This window comes from Schistocerca piceifrons, chromosome 1, assembly GCF_021461385.2.
Source record: "Schistocerca piceifrons isolate TAMUIC-IGC-003096 chromosome 1, iqSchPice1.1, whole genome shotgun sequence".
Taxonomy (NCBI): domain Eukaryota; kingdom Metazoa; phylum Arthropoda; class Insecta; order Orthoptera; family Acrididae; genus Schistocerca; species Schistocerca piceifrons.
The window spans coordinates 829,476,941-829,501,051 of NC_060138.1; the positions used below are offsets into that span (position 1 = coordinate 829,476,941).

At 39.7% G+C, this 24,111-nt stretch overlaps 1 protein-coding gene across 2 annotated transcripts in view; it reads right to left on the reverse strand.

Moving 5' to 3' along the window:
* The window catches only part of LOC124714599 (protein outspread), a 758,909-nt gene that overhangs the window by 15,920 nt on the left and 718,878 nt on the right, over positions 1–24,111 (reverse strand). For both annotated transcript variants that reach the window (XM_047243036.1, XM_047243037.1), the window contains exons 21-25: positions 23,762–23,971; positions 21,122–21,269; positions 20,917–21,040; positions 18,588–18,740; positions 17,412–17,562 (exon numbers count right to left, since the gene is read on the reverse strand). In XM_047243036.1, the coding sequence (XP_047098992.1) occupies positions 17,412–17,562; positions 18,588–18,740; positions 20,917–21,040; positions 21,122–21,269; positions 23,762–23,971 (786 nt within the window). The remainder of the gene's footprint in view (positions 1–17,411; positions 17,563–18,587; positions 18,741–20,916; positions 21,041–21,121; positions 21,270–23,761; positions 23,972–24,111) is intronic.

Genomic DNA, 24,111 nt, shown 5'->3' on the forward strand with positions numbered 1-24,111 from the left:
TGTACTTGGGTGCAGAACTATTTATCAGCATGAAGTAAAAATACTCAGTTGAGGCAACGAATTTTGGGTTTCGTAGAGATGATAAACAATTGAAATGAATTTCAATTTTCAGTGCAAAAATGCTAACTTTCTTAAGATGGCAGAAACTTTCCCTAATAATTTCTTGGGAAAGTCTTAAAAGGTTCATGAGAACAGTAAATACAGCCTGTGAAAATGATTATGAAAGAGTATAGAGTTTCCACTGAAATTTAGAATATGGGAGATTACAGCTAATTTGAGAAGTTACTATTTTTCTTCAGATGGTAGATGGTGAATTTGCAAAATGACAGACCGGATTCACAATACATTAATGGAACTGATATTTCTTCTCACCCAAAGAAGTGGGGAAAAACAGAAATTTTAAGACTGAGGAGTAACTGAGTGAAGTGGGGTCATTCCAGGGAAAACTGGCATGAATCTGGTAACTTGACATAATATAGCAAACATCTACAATGAAGGCAACATGTTCACCACTGGAAATAGAATAAGAGCAGCAGAATTTTCTACATCTACATCAGTACACAGCAAGTCATCTAACTGTGTATGGCGGAGAGTACTTCTTATACCATTGTCCATCCCTGTTCCATCTGTGAAAGGCATTTGGGAAGAATGAGTGTCTGTAAACCTCTGTATTAGCTATAATTTCTCTAATTTTCTCATTGTAGTCATTTTGCAAGATATATGTGGGATGAATGTGTTGTCCAACTCTTCCTGGAATGTATTCTCTCTGACTGTCAATACTAAATCTCTTCCTGTTGCACAATGCCCCTCTTGTTGAGTCTACCACTGGAGTTTGTTCAGCTCCTCTATAATGCTCTCGTGCCAACTACATGGTCCCCACGATCATGTGACAAAGCACAGTGTTCTTTGTTGGATCTTCTCGATCTCTTCTATTAGCCGTACTTGTAAGGGTCCCACAGTGATGAGGAATATTCAAGAATTGGTTGAACAAGTATTTTGTAAGCCACTTCTTTTGTGGGTGAGTTACATTTCTTGAATATTTGTTCTACCAGTCGCAGTCTGTTATCTGCTTTTCCTACTATTTGTCTGTAATTGGTCATTCCATTTAAGGTCACTCTGGATAGTTACTCGCCAATATTTTTCCAGCCTTTTGTCGTCAATGCTGTAGCTGTACAACAGTGGATCTCTTTTCTCCTATGTATGCACAATAGGTTACATTTATTTATGTTTGGAGTCAACTGCCAGACCTGCACCATTCTGCAGCAGTATCAATCTCGTGGAGGAACAAAGTGAACCGAATTTTACAAGATCTCTATTTATGGAATCCAATTTCACTTTTGTATCAGATATTTTCTTTTTTAAAAATCGTCATAACACATGAGCACGAAACATATTCCATACTTCTACAACAGACTGTTGCCAGCGATGTAAGGTTGTAATTATGTTATCTGTCATATCACCTTCCTGAAGATCAGAATGACGTGTGTTTTTTCCAGTGCTAGGTACCCTTTGTAGCTCAGCAACGTACAATAAACTGCTGTTACAAGGTAATCCAGTTCTTTTGCATCATCTCTGTACAATTTTAAAGGTATCTTACTTGGTCTTGTTGCCTTTCCACTACTAAGTGATTGTAGTTGCTTTTCTGCTCCTTGACTGGATATCTCACTTCCATTTAGACTTTTGTAAGACAATTTAAAGGAGGGACTATAGCACTACCTTTTGTGGTGAAACAATTTCGGAAGAGCGAATTCAGTATTTTGGCCCTATCTCCATTAGCTTCTGTTTCAGTGCCAGTATGGTCACTGAATGATTCGTAGTTCATTTCAAAATGCTCACTCGTTTTACTTCCCATCTTCTTAGAGTTTTCAGTCATAGCAGTTGGCAAAATTTTAATTTCAAAGACACTGGATGCTTCTCTCATTGCTCTCCTTATGCTCATCTTTACATTTATTAGATTTCATTTTTCAGAATGAAGCTCTCTTTGTTTACGTTGCAGTTTCCTAACACGGCTATTAAGCAACAGCGAATCTTTCCCATCACTTAAGACTTGGCTTGGAACATACTTGTCAAAGGCATATTGAATGATGCTTTTGAATTTCGATTTGTACCCCACACATTTGTACTCAGCCCTGAATACTTGATGTTGACCATTCGGACACTCATCAATTTGTATCCTTGCAATCTTGCTAAGGAAAATTTATTTCCCACCTTTCTTAATATGCCCTTAATCATAGACGTCATCACAGCCTTCTGACCACTGATACCCTCCTCTACACTAACTGGTTCAAAAAGTTCATAATTATCTGTTGCTTGGAGGTCTGGTTTCCTAACTGTCTGCTCAAAGGAATTTTCAGACAAGACATTCTGAATAATGTCACACAAGTCATTGTCTCCGACATCAATTTCTGTATTTAGCAAAATGAAGACACCCCCCCCCCTCCCTAAATACAACTGCACCCCCCCCCCCTCCCTAAATACAACAGCACGGTCAGGAAACTTATTAACGAAATTCTGAATGTTCTCTCTGAAGGATTCTAGCACTACAGTTGGTATATAAAAGCATACTGTTTTTGGCCCATCATTGATGCTTAACTTCACCCAGATTAATTCAAATTCAGAATCTGTGAAAACCTCACTAGATACTATTGAACTATTTACTGCAAGAAAGACACTGTCATATTTGGCATTTGGCATCTGGCCTGTCCTTACAACAAATATTCCAATCTCAATTTAGGACTTCATTGCTATTTACTTCCGATTTCAACCAACTTGTATGAAAGAAAAACATAACATGAGCCTTCCAGAAATATAAAGTAAAAACGAATTAGAGGAACAATGTGTGTAATGCAAAAGGACAGTATTTGAATAGAGTGACATTCCAGCTGCAAGTACCAAGATTTTGGAGAACAAACCAATGCAAAATTGAGACCTTAACCCATTCTGAAAAATAGAGTGAAATAGTATTAAATTACAACTTTGCTCGAATATAGCCATATTAGTACAAAACAATGGCAAAGTGCTAATCTACAGAAATTAGTAGAGTTATTTGATGAATTTGGGCATCTAATCAAATATATATTATATGGTATGGTTTGTGTGGTACTATACAAAATTAACATATTCCCAAATAATGCACAAAGATATTTAATATTTTGAGCAAGTACAATTTGCTTTAGCGGCCGATAATGACCTTCCTATAGTGTTAAGCATTCCACAATATTAAACCTACTTCTTAAGAGTGAGGTACAATGTAAATTCATAACAACTTGTTGGTTCACTGTTCTCTTTCAGTATCCCCTACCCCAACCCAGTAAGCACAAAGCACAAAATACACCGAGTAGTAGTATCATCACTCACATGAGCAAGGTGTTTCTACTGAATTCATCAACTAATCGATGTATCACATATTTTTAGAATTGTTTCAAAAGGCATGTCCAGCTTCTGGCCATACTGAATACTACTAGCTATGCCTGGTTGCTCAGTTAACCATCACTACCTGAACTCCTGATCTTTTTATTCTTCGTGGACACACACATAACACTATATAATTCCATTGGTCACCAATGGAAGATGTACGCTGTGAGCAAGAAGAAAGTTTAATCTAAAATCCCTAGCATTGTTCTTCTCAGAAGTTACTGTCAATACAATGTGATAATATTTTGAAACAAAGTTCAGTTTAGATAGTAAAAATGTTTATGAAGTGTAAATTCAGCTGTCCGAGTAGGATAGGTAAGAGAGTATGATTTTTAAATGCATAGCCTGCCAATACCTTGAGTTAAAATCAAAAATATCTGTAGTGTTTTGATGGTGATAGATATGGTGTACATTAAGCCATGGGCCAAGGGGCAGTTACAATGGTATTCATTGTAAGGCAAGTCTACTGAAATCCCAAGGGTTAAAATAATTTTCATTGCTGAAATCTGCTTTTTAAAGGAAGCCTGGTAGCAGAGTAGAGTACCTGGTTAGCATACTCTGGATTTGAAGTAACACCTGCTCATATTGCTCAGTTACCCATTGGAAACACTGGCAATTTAGTGAAGGATCATAAACTGATGGCTGAAATATTAAATTCTATCTAGCGTTCACGCACTCAACAGGTCAGTCGGCATCAAGCTGTGGTCGAGTGAACGTCGTACCTGCGCTAGTTTAGTTTTTGTGGCAGTTTGAAATGTGTGCTGCAATAGAAAACCCCGCCAAATGTGAAGTGCGTGCTGTCATAAGGTTTTTTACAACCGAAGGATATTCTGCAGCAGCTATTCATCGTGAGCTTTGTGCCGTGTACGGACCAAGAGTTATGAGTGAAGGAGTTGTACGTGAATGGGTACGTTTATTTAGAAGTGGACGAGAAAACGTTCATGATGAAGAGAGGAGTGGTAGACCATCATTGGTGACTGACGAACTCGTTCAGACAGTTGATGCAAAAGTTCGTGAAAATCGACGTTTCTCAATGTCGGAGTTGTCTACTGGTTTTCCACAGATTTCTAAGACTCTCTTGTATGAGATAGTGACAGCAAGATTGGGTTACCGTAAGTTCTGTGCACGATGGGTGCCCAAAATTCTTACCCACCACCACAAAACTCAAAGAATGGCCTCTGCATTAGACTTTCTGTCACGTTATGAGGACGAAGGAGAACCACATTGTTGTTTTTGTGGTCTTCAGTCCTGAGACTGGTTTGATGCAGCTCTCCAGGCTACGCTATACTGTGCAAGCTTTTTCATCTCCCAGTACCTACTGCAACCTACATCCTTCTGAATCTGCTTAGTGTATTCATCTCTTGGTCTCCCTCTACGATTTTTACCCTCCACGCTGCCCTCCAATACTAAATTGGTGATCCCTTGATGCCTCAGAACATGTCCTACCAACTGATCCCTTCTTCTGGTCAAGTTGTGCCACAAACTTCTCTTCTCCCCAATCCTATTCAATACTTCCTCATTAGTTATGTGATCTACCCATCTAATCTTCAGCATTCTTCTGTAGCACCACATTTCGAAAGCTTCTATTCTCTTCTTGTCCAAACTATTTATTGTCCATGTTTCACTTCCATACATGGCTACACTCCATACGAATACTTTCAGAAATGACTTCCTGACACTTAAATCAATACTGGATGTTAACAAATTTCTCTTCTTCAGAAACACTTTCCTTGCCATTGCCAGCCTACATTTTATATCCTCTCTACTTCGACCATCATCAGTTATTTTGCTCCCCAAATAGCAAAACTCCTTTACTACTTTAAGTGCCTCATTTCCTAATCTAATTCCCTCAGCATCACCCAACTTAATGAGACTACATTCCATTACCCTTGTTTTGCTTTTGTTGATGTTCATCTTATATCCTCCTTTCAAGACACTGTCCATTCCATTCAACTGCTCTTCCAAGTCCTTTGCTGTCTCTGACAGAATTACAATGTCATCGGCGAACCTCAAAGTTTTTATTTCTTCTCCATGAATTTTAATACGTACTCCGAATTTTTCTTTTGTTTCCTTTACTGCTTGCTCAATATACAGATTGAACAACATCGGGGAGAGGCTACAACCCTGTCTTACTCCCTTCCCAACCACTGCTTCCCTTTCATGTCCCTCGACTCTTATAACTGCCATCTGGTTTCTGTACAAATTGTAAATAGCCTTTCGCTCCCTGTATTTTACCCCTGCCACCTTTAGAATTTGAAAGAGAGTATTCCAGTCAACATTGTCAAAAGCTTTCTCTAAGTCTACAAATGCTAGAAACGTAGGTTTGCCTTTCCTTAATCTTTCTTCTAAGATAAGTCGTAAGATCAGTATTGCCTCACGTGTTCCAGTGTTTCTACGGAATCCAAACCGATCTTCCCCGAGGTTGGCTTCTACTAGTTTTTCCATTCGTCTGTAAAGAATTCGTGTTAGTATTTTGCAGCTGTGACTTATTAAGCTGATAGTTCGGTAATTTTCACATCTGTCAACACCTGCTTTCTTTGGGATTGGAATTATTATATTCTTCTTGAAGTCTGAGGGTATTTCGCCTGTTTCATACATCTTGCTCACCAGATGGTAGAGTTTTGTCAGGACTGGCTCTCCCACGGCCGTCAGTAGTTCCAATGGAATATTGTCTACTCCGGGGGCCTTGTTTCGACTCAGGTCTTTCAGTGCTCTGTCAAACTCTTCACGCAGTATCAAATCTCCCATTTCATCTTCATCTACATCCTCTTCCATTTCCACAATATTGTCCTCAAGTACATTGCCCTTGTATAGACCCTCTATATACTCCTTCCACCTTTCTGCTTTCCCTTCTTTGCTTAGAACTGGGTTTCCATCTAAGCTCTTGATATTCATACAAGTCGTTCTCTTATCTCCAAAGGTCTCTTTAATTTTCCTGTAGGCGGTATCTATCTTACCCCTAGTGAGATAGGCCTCTACATCCTTACATTTGTCCTCTAGCCATCCCTGCTTAGCCATTTTGCACTTCCTGTCGATCTCATTTTTGAGACGTTTGTATTCCTTGTTGCCTGTTTCACTTACTGCATTTTTATATTTTCTCCTTTCATCAATTAAATTCAATATTTCTTCTGTTACCCAAGGATTTCTACTAGCCCTCGTCTTTTTACCTACTTGATCCTCTGCTGCCTTCACTACTTCATCCCTCAAAGCTACCTATTCTTCTTCTACTGTATTTATTTCCCCCATTCCTGTCAATTGCTCCCTTATGCTCTTCCTGAAACTCTGTACAACCTCTGGTTCTTTTAGTTTATCCAGGTCCCATCTCCTTAAATTCCCACCTTTTTGCAGTTTCTTCAGTTTTAACCTACAGGTCATAACCGATAAATTGTGGTCAGAGTCCACATCTGCCCCTGGAAATGTCTTACAATTTAAAACCTGGTTCCTAAATCTCTGTCTTACCATTATATAATCTATCTGATACCTTTTAGTATCTCCAGGGTTCTTCCATGTATACAACCTTCTTTCATGATTCTTAAACCAAGTGTTAGTTATGATTATGTTGTGCTCTGTGCAAAATTCTACCAGGCGGCTTCCTCTTTCATTTCTGTCCCCCAATCCATATTCACCTACTATGTTTCCTTCTCTCCCTCTTCCTACACTCGAATTCCAGTCACCCATGACTATTAAATTTTCGTCTTCCTTCACAATCTGAATAATTTCTTTTATTTCATCATACATTTCTTCAATTTCTTCGTCATCTGCAGAGCTAGTTGGCATATAAACTTGTACTACTGTAGTAGGTGTGGGCTTCGTATCTATCTTGGCCACAATAATGCGTTCACTATGCTGTTTGTAGTAGCTTACCCGCATTCCTATTTTCCTATTCATTATTAAACCTACTCCTGCATTACCCCTATTTGATTTTGTGTTTATAACCCTGTAGTCACCTGACCAGAAGTCTTGTTCCTCCTGCCACCGAACTTCACTAATTCCCACTATATCTAACTTCAACCTATCCATTTCCCTTTTTAAATTTTCTAACCTACCTGCCCGATTAAGGGATCTGACATTCCACGCTCCGATCCGTAGAACGCCAGTTTTCTTTCTCCTGATAATGACATCCTCTTGAGTAGTCCCCGCCCGGAGATCCGAATGGGGGACTATTTTACCTCCGGAATATTTTACCTCAAATCCTGCCCTGAAATGAGATCCATCCTTCATGAAATCCTCCCCACTCCACCAAGAGTGTCTTTCCGCCATCCACCTAACCTTCGTAACCTGTTAGTTCATCCCTATGAAATCCCCAAACCACCTTCCCTACCCTCTGGCTCCTATCCTTGTAACCACCCCCGGTGTAAAACCTGTCCCATGCACCCTCCCACAACCACCTACTCCAGTCCTGTAACCCGGAAGGTGTACACAATCAAAGGCAGAGCCACATGTGAAAGCACCCACGTGATTTACCAACTGACCTGCCTGCACTGTGATGCATTCTATGGGGGAATGATCAGCAACAAACTGTCCATTCGCATGAATGGACACAGGCAGACAGTGTTTGTTGGTAATGAGGATCACCCTGTGGCTAAACATGCCTTGGTGCATGGCCAGCACATCTCGGCACAGTGTTACACCGTCCGGGTTATCTGGATACTTCCCCCAGCACCAACCTATCCGAACTCCGGAGATGGGAACTTGCTCTTCAATATATCCTCTCTTTCCGTTACCCACCAGGCCTCAATCTCCACTAATTTCAAGTTGCCGCCACTCATACCTCACCTGTCATTCAACATCATCTTTGCCTCTGCACTTCCGCCTCGACTAACATCTCTGCCCAAACTCTTTGTCTTTAAATATGTCTGCTTGTGTATGTGTGTGTGTGTGTGTGTGTGTGTGTGTGTGTGTGTGTGTGTGTGTGTGTGTGCGCGCGCGCGCGTGCAAGTGTATACCCGTCCTTTTTGCCCCCTAAGGTAAGTCTTTCCACTCCCGGGATTGGAATGACTCCTTACCCTCTCCCTTAAAACCCACTTCCTTTCGTCTTTCCCTCTCCTTCCCTCTTTCCTGACGAAGCAACCGTTTGTTGCGAAAGCTAGAATTTTGTGTGTATGTTTGTGTGTCTATCGACCTGCCAGCACTTTCGTTCGGTAAGTCACATCATCTTTGTTTTTAGATATATTTTTCCCACGTGGAATGTTTCCATATATATATATATATAAAAAGAAAGATGATGAAACTTACCAAACAAAAGCGCTGGCAGGTCGATAGACACACAAGCAAACACAAACATACACACAAAATTCTAGCTTTCGCAACCAATGGTTGCCTCGTCAGGAAAGAGGGAAGGAGAAGGAAAGACAAAAGGATATGGGTTTTAAGGGAGAGGGTAAGGAGTCATTCCAATCCCGGGAGCGGAAAGACTTACCTTAGGGGGAAAAAAGGACAGGTATACACTCGCACACACACACATATCCATCCACACATACACAGACACAAGCAGACATTTGTAAAGGCAAAGAGTTTGGGCAGAGATGTCAGTCGGGGCGGATGTACAGAGGCAAAGATGAAGTTGAAAGACAGGTGAGGTATGAGCGGCGGCAACTTGAAATTAGCGGAGATTGAGGCCTGGCGGATAGCGAGAAGAAAGGATATGCTGAAGGGCAAGTTCCCATCTCCGGAGTTCTGACAGGTTGGTGTTAGTGGGAAGTATCCAGATAACCCGGACGGTGTAACACTGTGCCAAGATGTGCTGGCCGTGCACCAAGGCATGTTTAGCCACAGGGTGATCCTCATTACCAACAAACACTGTCTGCCTGTGTCCATTCATGCGAATGGACAGTTTGTTGCTGGTCATTCCCACATAGAACGCTTCACAGTGTAGGCAGGTCAGTTGGTAAATCACGTGGGTGCTTTCACACGTGGCTCTGCCTTTGATCGTGTACACCTTCCGGGTTACAGGACTGGAATAGGTGGTGGTGGGAGGGTGCATGGGACAGGTTTTACACCGGGGGCGGTTACAGGGGTAGGAGCCAGAGGGTAGGGAAGGTGGTTTGGGGATTTCATAGGGATGAACTAGAGGTTGCGAAGGTTAGGTGGACGGCGGAAAGACACTCTTGGTGGAGTGGGGAGGATTTCATGAAGGATGGATCTCATTTCAGGGCAGGATTTGAGGAAGTCGTATCCCTGCTGGAGAGCCACATTCAGAATCTGATCCAGTCCCGGAAAGTATCCTGTCACAAGTGGGGCACTTTTGGGGTTCTTCTGTGGAAGGTTCCGGGTTTGAGGAGATGAGGATGTGGCTCTGGTTATTTGCTTCTGTACCAGGTTGGGAGGGTAGTTACGGGATGCAAAAGCTGCTTTTAGGTTGTTGGTGTATGGTTCAAGGATTCCGGACTGGAGCAGATTCGTTTGCCACGAAGACCTAGGCTGTAGGGAAGGGACCGTTTGATGTGGAATGGGTGGCAGCTGTCATAATGGAGGTACTGTTGCTTGTTGGTGGGTTTAATGTGGACGGACGTGTGAAGCTGGCCATTGGACAGGTGGAGGTCAACGTCAAGGACAGTGGCATGGGATTTGGAGTAGGACCAGGTGAATCTGTGGAACCAAAGGAGTTGAGGTTGGAGAGGAAATTCTGGAGTTCTTCTTCACTGTGAGTCCAGATCACGAAAATGTCATCAATAAATCTGTACCAAACTTCGGGTTGGCAGGCCTGGGTAACCAGGAAGGCTTCCTCTAAGCGACCCATGAATAGGTTGGCATACGAGGGGGCCATCCTGGTACCCATGGCTGTTCCCTTTAATTGTTGGTATGTCTGGCCTTCAAAAGTGAAGAAGTTGTGGGTCAGGATGAAGCTGGCTAAGGTAATGAGGAAAGAGGTTTTAGGTAGGGCGGCAGGTGATCGGCGTGAAAGGAAGTGCTCCATCGCAGCGAGGCCCTGGACATGCGGAATATTTGTGTATAAGGAAGTGGCATCAATGGTTACAAGGATGGTTTCCGGGGGTAACAGACTGGGTAGGGATTCCAGGCGTTTGAGAAAGTGGTTGGTGTCTTTGATGAAGGATGGGAGACTGCATGTAATGGGTTGAAGGTGTTGATCTACGTAGGCAGAGATGCGTTCGGTGGGGGCTTGGTAACCAGCTACAATGGGACGGCCGGGATGATTGATGATTGGGTTTGTGAATTTTGGGAAGAAGGTAGAAGGTAGGGGTGCGGGGTGTTGGTGGGGTCAGGAGGTTGATGGAGTCGGGTGAAAGGTTTTGTAGGGGGCCTAAGGTTCTGAGGATTCCTTGAAGCTCCGCCTGGACATCAGGAATGGGATTGCCTTGGCAAACTTTGTAAGTAGTGTTGTCTGAAAGCTGACGCAGTCCCTCAGCCACATACTCCCGACGATCAAGTACCACAGTTGTGGAACCCTTGTCCGCCGGAAGAATGACGATGGATCGGTCAGCCTTCAGATCACGGATAGCCTGGGCTTCAGCAGTGGTGATGTTGGGAGTAGGATTAAGGTTTTTTAAGAAGGATTGAGAGGCAAGGCTGGAAGTCAGAAATTCCTGGAAGGTTAGGAGAGGGTGATTTTGAGGAAGAGGAGGTGGGTCCCGCTGTGACGGAGGACGGAACTGTTCCAGGCATGGTTCAATTTGGATAGTGTCTTGGGGAGTTGGGTCATTAGGAGTAGGATTAGGATCATTTTTCTTCGTGGCAAAGTGATATTTCCAGCAGAGAGTACGGGTGTAGGACAGTAAATCTTTGACGAGGGCTGTTTGGTTAAATCTGGGAGTGGGGCTGAAGGTGAGGCCTTTGGATAGGACAGAGGTTTCGGATTGGGAGAGAGGTTTGGAGGAAAGGTTAACTACTGAATTGGGGTGTTGTGGTTCCAGATTGCGTTGATTGGAATTTTGAGGTTTTGGAGGGAGTGGAGCTGGAAGTGGGAGATTGAGTAGATGGGAGAGACTGGGTTTGTGTGCAATGAGAGGAGGTTGAGGTTTGCTGGAAAGGTTGTGAAGGGTGAGTGAGTTGCCTTTCCGGAGGTGGGAAACCAGGAGATTGGATAGTTTTTTAAGGTGGAGGGTGGCATGCTGCTCTAATTTGCGGTTGGCCTGTAGGAGGATGCTCTGAACAACAGGTGTGGATGTGGGAGAGGAAAGATTGAGGATTTTTATGAAGGATAGGAGTTGATGGGCGTGTTGATTGGCTGAGTGGATGTGTAGGTGAAGGATTAGGTGGGTGAGGGCAATGGATTGTTTGGTTCATCCCTATGAAATCCCCAAACCACCTTCCCTACCCTCTGGCTCCTACCCCTGTAACCGCCCCCGGTGTAAAACCTGTCCCATGCACCCTCCCACCACCACCTATTCCAGTCCTGTAACCCGGAAGGTGTACACGATCAAAGGCAGAGCCACGTGTGAAAGCACCCACGTGATTTACCAACTGACCTGCCTACACTGTGAAGAGTTCTATGTGGGAATGACCAGCAACAAACTGTCCATTCGCATGAATGGACACAGGCAGACAGTGTTTGTTGGTAATGAGGATCACCCTGTGGCTAAACATGCCTTGGTGCACGGCCAGCACATCTTGGCACAGTGTTACACCGTCCGGGTTATCTGGATACTTCCCACTAACACCAACCTGTCAGAACTCCGGAGATGGGAACTTGCCCTTCAGCATATCCTTTCTTCTCGCTATCCGCCAGGCCTCAATCTCCGCTAACTTCTAATTTCTATTTGCCGCCGCTCATACCTCACCTGTCTTTCAACTTCATCTTTGCCTCTGTACATCCGCCCCGACTGACATCTCTGCCCAAACTCTTTGCCTTTACAAATGTCTGCTTGTGTCTGTGTATGTGTGGATGGATATGTGTGTGTGTGCGAGTGTATACCTGTCCTTTTTTCCCCCTAAGGTAAGTCTTTCCGCTCCCGGGATTGGAATGACTCCTTACCCTCTCCCTTAAAACCCATATCCTTTTGTCTTTCCTTCTCCTTCCCTCTTTCCTGACGAGGCAACCATTGGTTGCGAAAGCTAGAATTTTGTGTGTATGTTTGTGTTTGCTTGTGTGTCTATCGACCTGCCAGCGCTTTTGTTTGGTAAGTTTCATCATCTTTCTTTTTAGATATATTTTTCCCACGTGGAATGTTTCCCTATATATATATATAAACCTCAGTTGACACCATGTTTCTCAATTGCCTGAAAATCTTTGAAACTGTTGTGCATTGTCATAGTCTAAACCAAAGGCATTCTTCCAGAATAACCACCTATGTACGTGAGTGTAATAAAGATTTTTTATCAAACAAAACTATTAAATAGTGATAAAGTTGGAAACTCTGCAAAGAACTGTGATATCATCATCAGTGTTTAAGAGTTGTACTCATGGAGAACATAACTTTACCCTGCAAATAATAATAGCTGACCTTTAACATAATCAAATGTCATGTAACATCTGTAAATGGAAAATGCCCCCTGTTATTTCATTACGTCATTGCTGATTAATCAATAAATCTGTAACAGCTCTCAGAAGGAAAAGGCGTAAGACCCAACCAACTAGTTTGGCTCATGCTTGGCAGGTCACTTGTGCATCACCTAAAACTAAAGGACTCCGAGACATTTTGGTTCACTACCCCCTGGTTTTGATAATACTGCCCCTACAGTTCATGTCACACAACTGACTCAAAACTGATGGGATCAATAGATAACTGCAAACTGAGCATATTTCATGATCATCTTCTACATGATCCTCTAATGCTTATTTTCAGAGAAAACGAGGAAAGAAACTTCTGTGACTGATGCTTACATAACTGTAAGGTTAATGCCCTTCAATGAAAGCAGTGCTGGCTGAGTTATTAATTCACCTGTCTGGGAAACTGAGGACTTACATTTGATATATACATGTATTCTTCATGTTTCCTCCCACTCCAAACCAAAATTGTTGGGAATCAGAGGGTTAATAAGGTATATTTCTTCTGTGACGGCTCACAAATATTTATTTCAGCTCTGCTCTCAGGCTGTGCATCCTCTGTTATTAAAATTGTGCAACTGGAAAACTGTAGTGAACAACCTGATACTACTAAATACACAAAAGGGTGATTTATTACTAACAGAAGACCACCATATTGTTTCACAAAATGTATTTTATTCTGCAGATATAGGATAAAAATTCTCTGCATGTATGCTCATTGTTTGCAACAGACTCATAATGAAGAACTATTCCTTTCAGTTGTCATATATAACATTACTGCTGGAAACCATCACTCCTTGAAATTCAGAACTATACCGTGACTAGGGCCGGTATTACACAATCAAATTTCTTTGTCAAAGATTTGATCAAAGATGTGATCCAATATTCCGTCCAATATATTTGACAAAGATCTTTGATGTAGCGCTAGAAGGGGTATTACACTGTCATTAAATTTTTCGTCAAAGTTCAAGATGGCTGACAACAACTTGTTATTTAACCGCAGCAGTTCTACGTACTCCAATTGCATTGTGTGCACATGCGGAAAAGAAGTGGGGGGAAAAATGGAACCATACATATGAGGTTGACAGTCTTAAAAGTCCTGGGATTACAACTTGATAATAAATTCAGTTGGGAGGAGCACACCACAGAACTGCAGAAAGGCCTTAACAAATCTGTATTTGCAATTCGAGTGTTAGCAGACATAGGCAACATAAAAATGAAAAAGCTTGCATACTTTCATTCCATAATGTCATATGGGATAATATTTTGGGGGTAAATCTTGAAGTCAAACAAAAGTTTTCAAGGTCCAAAAGCGTGTAATACGTATTATTTGTGGAGTAAATTCACGGACCTCCTGCAGAAACCTCTTCAAAGAACTGGGTATACTAACTACTGCCTCTCAGTATATTTACTTCTTAATGAAATTTGTCGTAAATAATATATCTCTTTTTCCAACAAACAACTCAGTTCATACGTACAATACCAGGAACAAAAATGATCTGCACAAGGACTTAAAAGCACTTACTTTAGTTCAAAAAGGGGTCCACTACTCAGGAACACTCATCTTCAATAATTTGCCAGCAAACATAAAAAATTTAGTTAGAAATAAAGATCAGTTTAAAAGGAGCCTGAAAGACTTACTACTGGCCAACTCCTTCTACTCCATTGGCGAAATTTTAATAGAAACAAATGATGTATTGTATTTATTCATACTATTAGTATTGTTATTTCAGCTTAAAAAAAAAAAAATCGACATGTTCCACATCCACGAGGATCTCCTCAGCATGGATCTATGGAACGAAAAAACTAATCTAATCTGGGTGAAGCCGTGGGTTTTACGACGACACGATAAAAGCATTCAACAAAACTTGTTACGTGAGCTTACAGTGGAAGACATCAAGTCGTACATCAATTACTTAAGAATGGATGAGCATACATTTCTGTATGTGCTCAATGAAGTGTATCCTCATATCACAAAGCACAATATTCACTTAAGAACTGCTACATCTTCAGAAGACAGGCTCACTATAACACTCCGATTCCTTGCTACAGGAGAGGGTTATGTTAGGTTAGGTCTCCAATCTTCTTAATCTATTTTTGTATTCAGGGTGCCTCACGTTGTAAAGCGCCTCATCAGCTTCAGACATCTCTATTAATTTTGTAGTTGTCGGCACACACCAATTGTATTTACCGGCAATGGTTATAAAAACACTACAGACGACAGAACGCTGCAGCGATGCTAGCGCTCCACGTGGTAACATGTCACATTGCAGTGAACAGAAGACAAGCGGTTTCTTTGATCAAATATACAGCGAGGCCCTAGATTTGATCAAATATTGGACGACATTTGACAAAGTCCCTATTACACTATCAAACATCTTTGACAAAGATATTGGACAAAGATATTGGACAAAGAAATTTGATAGTGTAATACCGGCCTAACAGGCAATGAGGATAGCATATCTGGAATCTTGCAAATGTGTGCACTTTTCTCATATGTCAGTACAAACAAAATTTCACCCACCTGTTGTCCATGATCCCTCATGATGAATTCGGAAAAGTCCTTCTGAGAGTTGTTTTCATACATAGATGATCCAAATGTTCATTCTTTGCTAATCCAAGTAGTTTGAAGAATTTATTTATCTACCTTGTTATTATTCTTGATTGATTTATTCACCTTATGAAGCCTCCTATTCCCCCTCTAATTTCGATATGAAGAGAAATAAATACAAAAAAAATGCAGAATACAAATAGGAATCAAATACAGGTCCTCGACTTCCCAGCCAGTCACTCGGTTAGTGCTGCTTTCATCGAAGGTAGTTTACCTTATGCATACATAAACAGCAATCATAAGAATTTCTTATCTTAATTTCTCACAAAATAAGCATATGTGGACCCCAAATATAATGATGCAAAATGTTCAGTTTTCAATTATCTATTGTGGTGTAACAGAAATTAGCACCAGCTATACAAGGATTCTTACTACCCCAGTGTACTTTGTGACTAAATAATATACTGTCAATTTTGGAAGGCGACTATCAACAGTATGTATAAAATGTATGTCTGACCATCATTTGCAATTATTTTAACCCTCCCCCCCCCCCAAAAAAAAAGCAGCTGATGGTAAAACATGCATTTTACAAAATATACTGTCATGATATCCACTAAGTTATTAGAACCAGAATGTCATTTCTTATTTGAATGTTGTCATGATAGTTTTGTACATAAATGGTTGTTTCTGTGTGGTTCATGTCTTATGGAAGAGTGCAGCAAAAGGCCAATGACAGCACCTTCGTCACTGCTGCCAGAATGATATGCCAATCACTGATACACACCAAGCATGGCCAGTGTGTAGGAGAACATCCTGCCAGCAACTGTGGGCCACCTCTGTCTTCACCTGAATTACGTAATGAGAATGTTGTAATTGATGAAAAATGGATGTTGTTGTGCTAATTTGATTAACAACACTGACAATTTTTTACGAAGTTAACATTTTTACAAAGACTGTTTAAACTATTTTTGCTCAAGATGGAGTCTCTTGATGTACAGATTTGTAACTGCTCATCAGGAAACTTATCTGACTGACTTCAACATTTTGTGGTGACTTACACCCTGGTAAACAAAAATATGAACACATTCACAAGAAACTGTAAGTCAATATCTACCAATTGCAAGGTTGATTAGCTGAAAGTTTAACTTCTGCTATACGCCTACATCAGAACAAGGGTTGTAAAGCCACATTATGTATGCAGTCAATTTCGAATCAATTGTTTCTCATTAATTTTAGTCGTCATTATCTCAAAAATGAAGGAACTGAGAGCCATAACATCTCTGAGTACTTCCTTGCAAGTTGTACAGTAACAAAATGCCAACGTACGTGAGCCGAATCAGTCTGTCTGTCTGTCTGTCTGTCTGTCTGTCTGTCCCCCCCCCCCCCCCTCCCGATCCCATATACTCAGTGGGAGTCATTTTATTAACAGCATGAGACACACAACCTTAGATGCACTTAAATAAGAAAAATTTTCTTGTGTACATGAATATTCTTTCTCAGCTGCTGAACAAGCCTTTGCAGCTCCACAAACCTGAACACAACAGGAACTTTACTTGTATTTGCATCTGTTAAGCAGTCAGTTTCCTACACTTCTCACTGCTTTACACATCTCTTCTTCCCATTTTCGAACAAAGATCCTTGTTAAAAAGTTAAATTTTACTTACCTTATTCTTACTGAATGTTAATATGCTCTTTAACAACAATAACAATTGAAAACCATAGCATGCAAGTGCAGCTCATGAAACACTGTACAAAGCACCGTACAAAGGAATATTCACACAAAATGGAGTGAGTGCTACAATAATAACTACACAAAGAAACTGTACTACAAATGACACTACCCACAAAAACATTTCCTTTCACACATGCTTCATAATGTCTGTCTACACAATATCCTTTCCATAGACACTAGGTTACTTTCTTCAAACTACTTTCATACCTAATTCAGTTCAGTGTTACAATGTCTCAAGTTTATATTTTAAGTTTCTCAAATAAACTTACAGCATGTGCAACATTCAACTGCTGTTGCAGTTTCTGTATTTCTGCACATTTTTCTTGCAATCTTGATTCCTGATGCTCTAACAATTCTGCAGCATCTTCTGATGAAATCTCATTTGCTTCAGACATTAAATGGGCTCTCAGTTGTTTGTTCCTGGAAATTAAATGTACACATAATAAAAAAATAAAATCAATATTCTATTCATAGGTAACATAAGCTACTGGGTAACTTCTTTTTTGGTTTTGTTTGCTTCCCAGTATACAGCTGCAAATTCTAGTTTCAATATATTCTGAACTCAATAACATGTAACTAATTGAAGTAGCACTAAAATTATGATCTTGGAACCCTTATCATGATGAGTAGGGTTCAATTTTTAGTCAGCATCCACATGCTATTATAATATCAATGTCTACAAAACATATAACATCCTTCCAACACTTTCCTTTCCCTTCACGGGCAAAAATTCATAACTTTCTATGAACGAAATCTTGACTGATGACAGACGACTAGCCTTAAAATCATTTTAATAATTATTATGGGAATGATCACTGCAAATGCAGGACATATTTCCACAAGACTCTTATAAAAGCAAAGGTAAAAATCAAAACTACAGAATATGAAGAGATATAAAAATTATGTTGAAAATTTCTGGGAACTTATTTGCCCAAGGGCTGTAAGACACTACAGAATTTTAAACAGAAAGTCCCTCTTAGGAACTACAGAAGGCATAAGAAGATGGAAATATTTCAAAAAATATGGTGTGTAGATTCTATACTTAATTCACTAACAACTACACTCATGAGCAATTTAATTAGACATAGGTCCTGTGTTCAGGTGAGACCATGGTGACTGGCATGGCCCGGTGTGCTATGTGAATAGGATATATGTCAGAGTTTCTGTTGGCAATTGGTGTGACATCTGGGATGTAGCTGAGTAAGATATGTGTGCTTTGGACACAATTCTTACCTATATTCAAAAGTTGTGGGTGTTCATTGAATGGTTATAGAAAGGACAGCTTTGGGTCTCGTTGATTCTATGACACAACAGATTTTCACCATAATCAGATTGGAAACATGGGCTACTTGTTACTAGATATGAGTCTCCAATTCAGTTGCTCATGTGTAACTACTGTCTGACACAGTATCTCATGAGCAGAACCATATGAAGCTATTGTGTACCTTGCATCCAGCTGAAGAATGTGTTGCTGTGCTTCAGCAAGCTGCTTGTTAGCCACACTCAGTTGCTCTTCTAGTGCTGCTGACTCAACACATTTGATTGAATACTTCTCGGACAGTGACAGAATTTCTTTCTTTATCTCTTCCATCTCTGCCCTGCAATATAAAATTCATTAATAAGAATAATTACAGCACTGTTACTGTTTATGGAAACTGTCTTCCTCCTTTTGATAACAGTCTCCCTGCCATTTAGTATGGTACAGAACCCAATTTTTCTTTCATCTGAGCACTATATGACATGTGTGATGGTCATACAGCTAAAATGCAGGACAGTAACAAAACCCTTGTAAAAGAAAGAAAATATATGTCTCAAAAATCTATAATAGTTTATTTTATTACGAGTTCCACTGATTCCAATAGCATTACAGTTCCTAGGTTACAGTACAAGTTAGTGTTTTTTTGCAATGTTTAGAACTGTGAATTTTTAATAAAATTTGCAACAACAGATACAGTACCGTACAATATGCTAGATTTTTGATACTCATATCATCTAATGACCAATCATAATACATGAAAATAAGTAAGGTACATAGTACAACAAACACAACAATAATTTTTACATATACACTATGAGATGTTCAGAGTACTAATAGCCTGATATCTGTAAATCAATATGATATATTTTACAGAAAAAAAAAAATAAATAAAATAAAAATTATATTTATGTTCACAGTATAGGACATTCAAGTTCTACAATTAAACTACACAAATGTACACTCATTTATGCTAAAAAAATTCCCTAAATGAGTAGAATGAATTTTAAAAATTGATGTATCAACTTGTTCTTGAATGCATGAGTAATTTACACCTTTCTGCACAAGGGCAACATTTGTCCGATTACTGTAAAAGCATTGTTTTGCCCTCTGTACTGTGACCGACTTCATATAATGGCCACAACGTGCAACAAGGTTTTGAAAAGCCAATGATTTTGTTAATGAAGTATACACAGTAGTAAAGTAGATGTCATTCTAAAAATCCTATACTTTCCAGAACAGATTCCTGAAATACTGTCTTGGATCAACACCACTCATTACGTTTATAACTCTCTTCTGAGTAACAAGAACTTTTTTTCTGGCAAGAGCTGATTACTCCAAAAGTTTATGTTGCAAGACAACAAAGTATTGGAATATCTTAAGTATGCAGCTCTGGTGCCATCATAGTGTGTAGATGAAGTAATTATGAACATGGCAAAATTTGTGGAATGAAGTCTTTTTGGCAGATCTACGAAATGGCAGGGCCAATTTTGTTACCGATGTACACACCAAGGATTTTTAGAGTCCACTTGCTGTATTTGTTGTCCACTACATTTTATATTTATATCCTCTTGTTCTTTCTGTTGCTCATGAAATTGTACCTAATGAGTTTTTTCGACATTTAGAGAGAGTTCACTACACTAAACCAGTACACCATATTATCGAATGCACAGTTAGCAGACATTTCCAAGTTTTCCCACCTATTTATCCATTGAATGTACTCTGACAGAGTAAGAGGTCATTTCTAAGTATAAGAAATAGCAAAGGCGCCAAAACCAAGCCTTATGGCACAATAGTTTAACAGATATGTGTGTGAAACTGGCTGGCCACTATTAAGTAATCATCTCAACCACTTTACAACATGCTGAAACCATGCCTGTTTATCCTTTTCTTGTTAAAAGTCACCACTTTTAATTTAAAACATGCACCATCTCATGGTTATCGAAAATAATATACAGAGGCATAAATTTAGAGTTGCCCCATTGTCAGTATACTACAGAATGGTTGAGTGCAAGGGCATAAATTGGTAACTTCACTTTGCCATAGAAGACAGTCATGTGCACCAAGGCAGTACCCCATCCATAACTAAGGCAGAATGATCTTTTCCCATCTCAGTGGGAGGTAGGGTGTTTGCCTAGGCCTGTTGACTGGGTTAATCTTCATCTCAAATTATCTTGTATTCAGACTATTTATTTCATTGGAGGTTGGTGAAAAGCAAACTTTGTTCTAAAATTCTGAAATCAGTGACACAAGAAGAAGCATAATGAAGCTACATACAAAATATTTACAAAAAGGGAAAATACACAGACTGTTTCAAAGTCATCTGTTATGCAATCATGGTATACTGCTCCCCGCTTACTCGCTTGGAAATTATGGTTCTAGCACCATCTTTTAACTTTTAAACATAACATTTGAACTTGCTACAATGCTAAATGATCTATTTACCTTTTTTCCTACACTTGTTAGCTGCATGCAGTTCTATATAAAGCAGTTTATAATCAGAAATTGTTTAGACTTACTCATGCTCTTTATGAAGTGCACCAATGTCGTGTGTAGACTGCATCTTCTTTATGAATTCAGACTTAAATTTTGCAATCTCTTTCTGAACTTCAGTTTCATGTGCTTTTCTCATAGCATCTAGGGCTGAAAAATTGGTAGGGTTATTTAACACACAACTGACTACCATATTATAAAGCATCTGTCAAGATTAGTTTTAATGCATACCTGCAAGGGTGGCCTGTGTTTCCTCAGCAAGTGCCTGTTCCTTTTCTAGCCGCAGTTGTTCCAATTCCTGACGATGTTTCTCTTCCAGTTCAGCTATTATACGTCTGTGAGAATTTTCCATTGCAACCAATCCTTTTTCACACAGAGCCTGTTAGAGCAACAGATGGAATGTTACAGCACTATGTTAAAATCAGAAATCAAGTCTTCCTTGATGTTTCATACAGATACAATACATACAAGGTGTTCAGTTTGTGAAAGAGGGTGCAGAGATAGGAAGTGTTTTCACTTGAAGGTAATTATTTAATAACAATGCTGCTTAACAAGCAACAAAACTTTACACTGTGATTCATGTCGCTTATGATGTAACTGCTGAAATAGTCCATGCTATGGCATTATCACTTGCAGCTAGAATTCCTTATGTGCATACAGCAGAACAATTCTGCATTATTCGCCACAAATTACTGCATCTTTTCCCCCTACAAGATGCCATGCCAGCTGGTCACACAGCTGGCACCTTGTAGGTGCATAAGAAAATGTTTGCGCTCTCTCTCTCTCTCTCTCTCTCTCTCTCTCTCTGTGTGTGTGTGGGGGGGGGGGGGGGGGGGGGGGGGGGGGGGAGGAGGGACAACTTCATGTCCCTCTAGCTCAAAAAAGAATTTTTTGTGCTCTGGCCCGAAAAAGGATTATTCTAAGAGCTAGGAAGTTTCTTTTTGCCTGTGCCTATTGACGACTCAACACCCTTGCTTTCTAGTGAGCAGTCTCCTTTAATCCAAAAGTGTTTAAGTTCTACCAGAACTTTTCTACAAATAAAATTATAGAGTTCAGCATCATATAAACAATTAGAAAGATTTTGTTGAAAACATGTCATGGCCTTTTATGAGGAACTGCACTTGAATTTCAGTTCAGTAATACAAGAAAATCAAAGAACACCTAAATTTGAACAGAATAAAAATTTGAAACTTTATCTTCTGAATAATGGTGTAGTGTTTTAAGCAGCACAGGACCTCACTGACTCACAGATGGTTTATGAAGTTTCAAATTATATGACTGAGTGGTTAGGGGAAGAAGAAATTCACCTGCTTGAATATGGCCATCACCATTAAAAGGGCACTGTGTATTTAGAAGACACCACTATTGATAAGGAACAAAATTTATGTCATATGAAGCCTTAGAGTGCCTACACAATGTCATCTGATGCCTTACTCTTCTTACTTATTTTGAAGATAACACAATGAAAATGTTCCCCAGACTATGTTCAACAATATAAGTATACAGCACAACAGAATTATGAGCCTTTATTGGATGACTGCCATACAAAAATGGAACATGTTGTTGGAGACAGGATGAAGGATGGCTCACTGTATCTTTTTTTTTTTTTTTGAAATACCTATTTCTCAATTCAATTTGACATTTCATAGTGATTTATTCAAGGTGTTGTCTAAGCTCTGGCATCAACTTTGCTGTTCAGTATTATTATCTTTTTTTTTTTGTGGTTGATAATCCTGGTCAGTGCAGATTAACTTTTATGCATTACTACTCCTCAATTATGTCTGTCTGGGGATCAGATGTACACTAGTATTTGGTAAAAAGTTGCTCCATCTAAATATTCTGCCAAAAGCTGCCTTCATTACTCATTGAATACTGGCCAGTTATATGGCTGAATACATAATACGCTTTCTGTTGTACTTTCAGACAAATTTTCTCCATTACAAGAACAAATGATTGACGATTACAGCTCACATACAACAAAGGAGATGATGTGCTCTGGAGTAAGTGATGTTTCTCAACACAGTTATTTTCACTATTTTCATAGCAACCACTAATTTGAGTAGTTTTGTATAATAAAAAGAGCAAGGGCATAAAAGATTTTAAGCTCAATTCCATACGAATATTTTGAAAGTACCAACATTACTTTGATCAGTTTAACACTTGTTTAATATTTATCCAAAGCCACAGAAATCAAAGTCTTTCAATCTTTACGATGAATGGCTACCACCTGCTTATTTTTTCAGATAATACAGGGTGTACATAAAGTCCGGGAACACTTTCAATTATTTATTGCACAAGAACCAAACATTGTACAAATATCATACCTATGTCAGTTTGAAGAGAAACCCTGAAGGTTGTTCCTCTCCCCCCCCCCTCCCCCCATATATATCACCACAGCATAGTTTGATAATTTGCAGATAGTCAGCACTAGTTGCAAACATGGCGAGCAGACATCCCAGTGTGAGTGAAGTGAATGTGGAGCCATGTTTGTGATTAGTGCTGACTATCGACAAATTACCAAACTACGCTGTGGTGGTATAGATGAAGAAAATCTTTCAGGGTCTCTCTTCAAAATGCAATATGTATGACATCTGTACAGTGTTTAGTTCTTGTGTAATAAATAATTGAAAGTGTTCCCAGGCTTTATGTACACCTTACTTGTAATTTACGTGGTAATTCATGTGTACTTTACTGGAACACAGAAACATCAGAAAACTGTGTGTACATAATAAATTTTCCAAGAGATTTGAGCCCAAGATTACAGTTCTGCTTGATATTCCAGGCGAACACTATTAAATCAAATAAATTCTTCAAATAGTAACATTACGAACTCATTTGTATGCTAAAAAGAAAAGAAAATCATTGTCTTACCCTGAGGTGTTCAATTTCAGCTTGATATCTCTGCCTGATGTTCTCCTCACCCTCAATGTCCCTTTCAAGTCCTTCTGCTAGAGTTTTTTGATATGCAGCTCTGAGATTTTCCACCTGTTGCGTGTATTCAGAGTCCAGAGTACCAAGCCTACGTTCAAGGCGGCGGGCTCTTTCTTTCAACTGTGTCTGCTCATGTTCATGTTGAGCAATCTATGTGAAACATATAACAACTATTTTAAGTACAATTTTAATAACAAAATGAAACACTTTAATCTGCAACAGAAGTAAATATGACAAGCAAATCACAAAAACCCAAGTCATTTACAGCTTGATGAAGCCAATTCTCACAC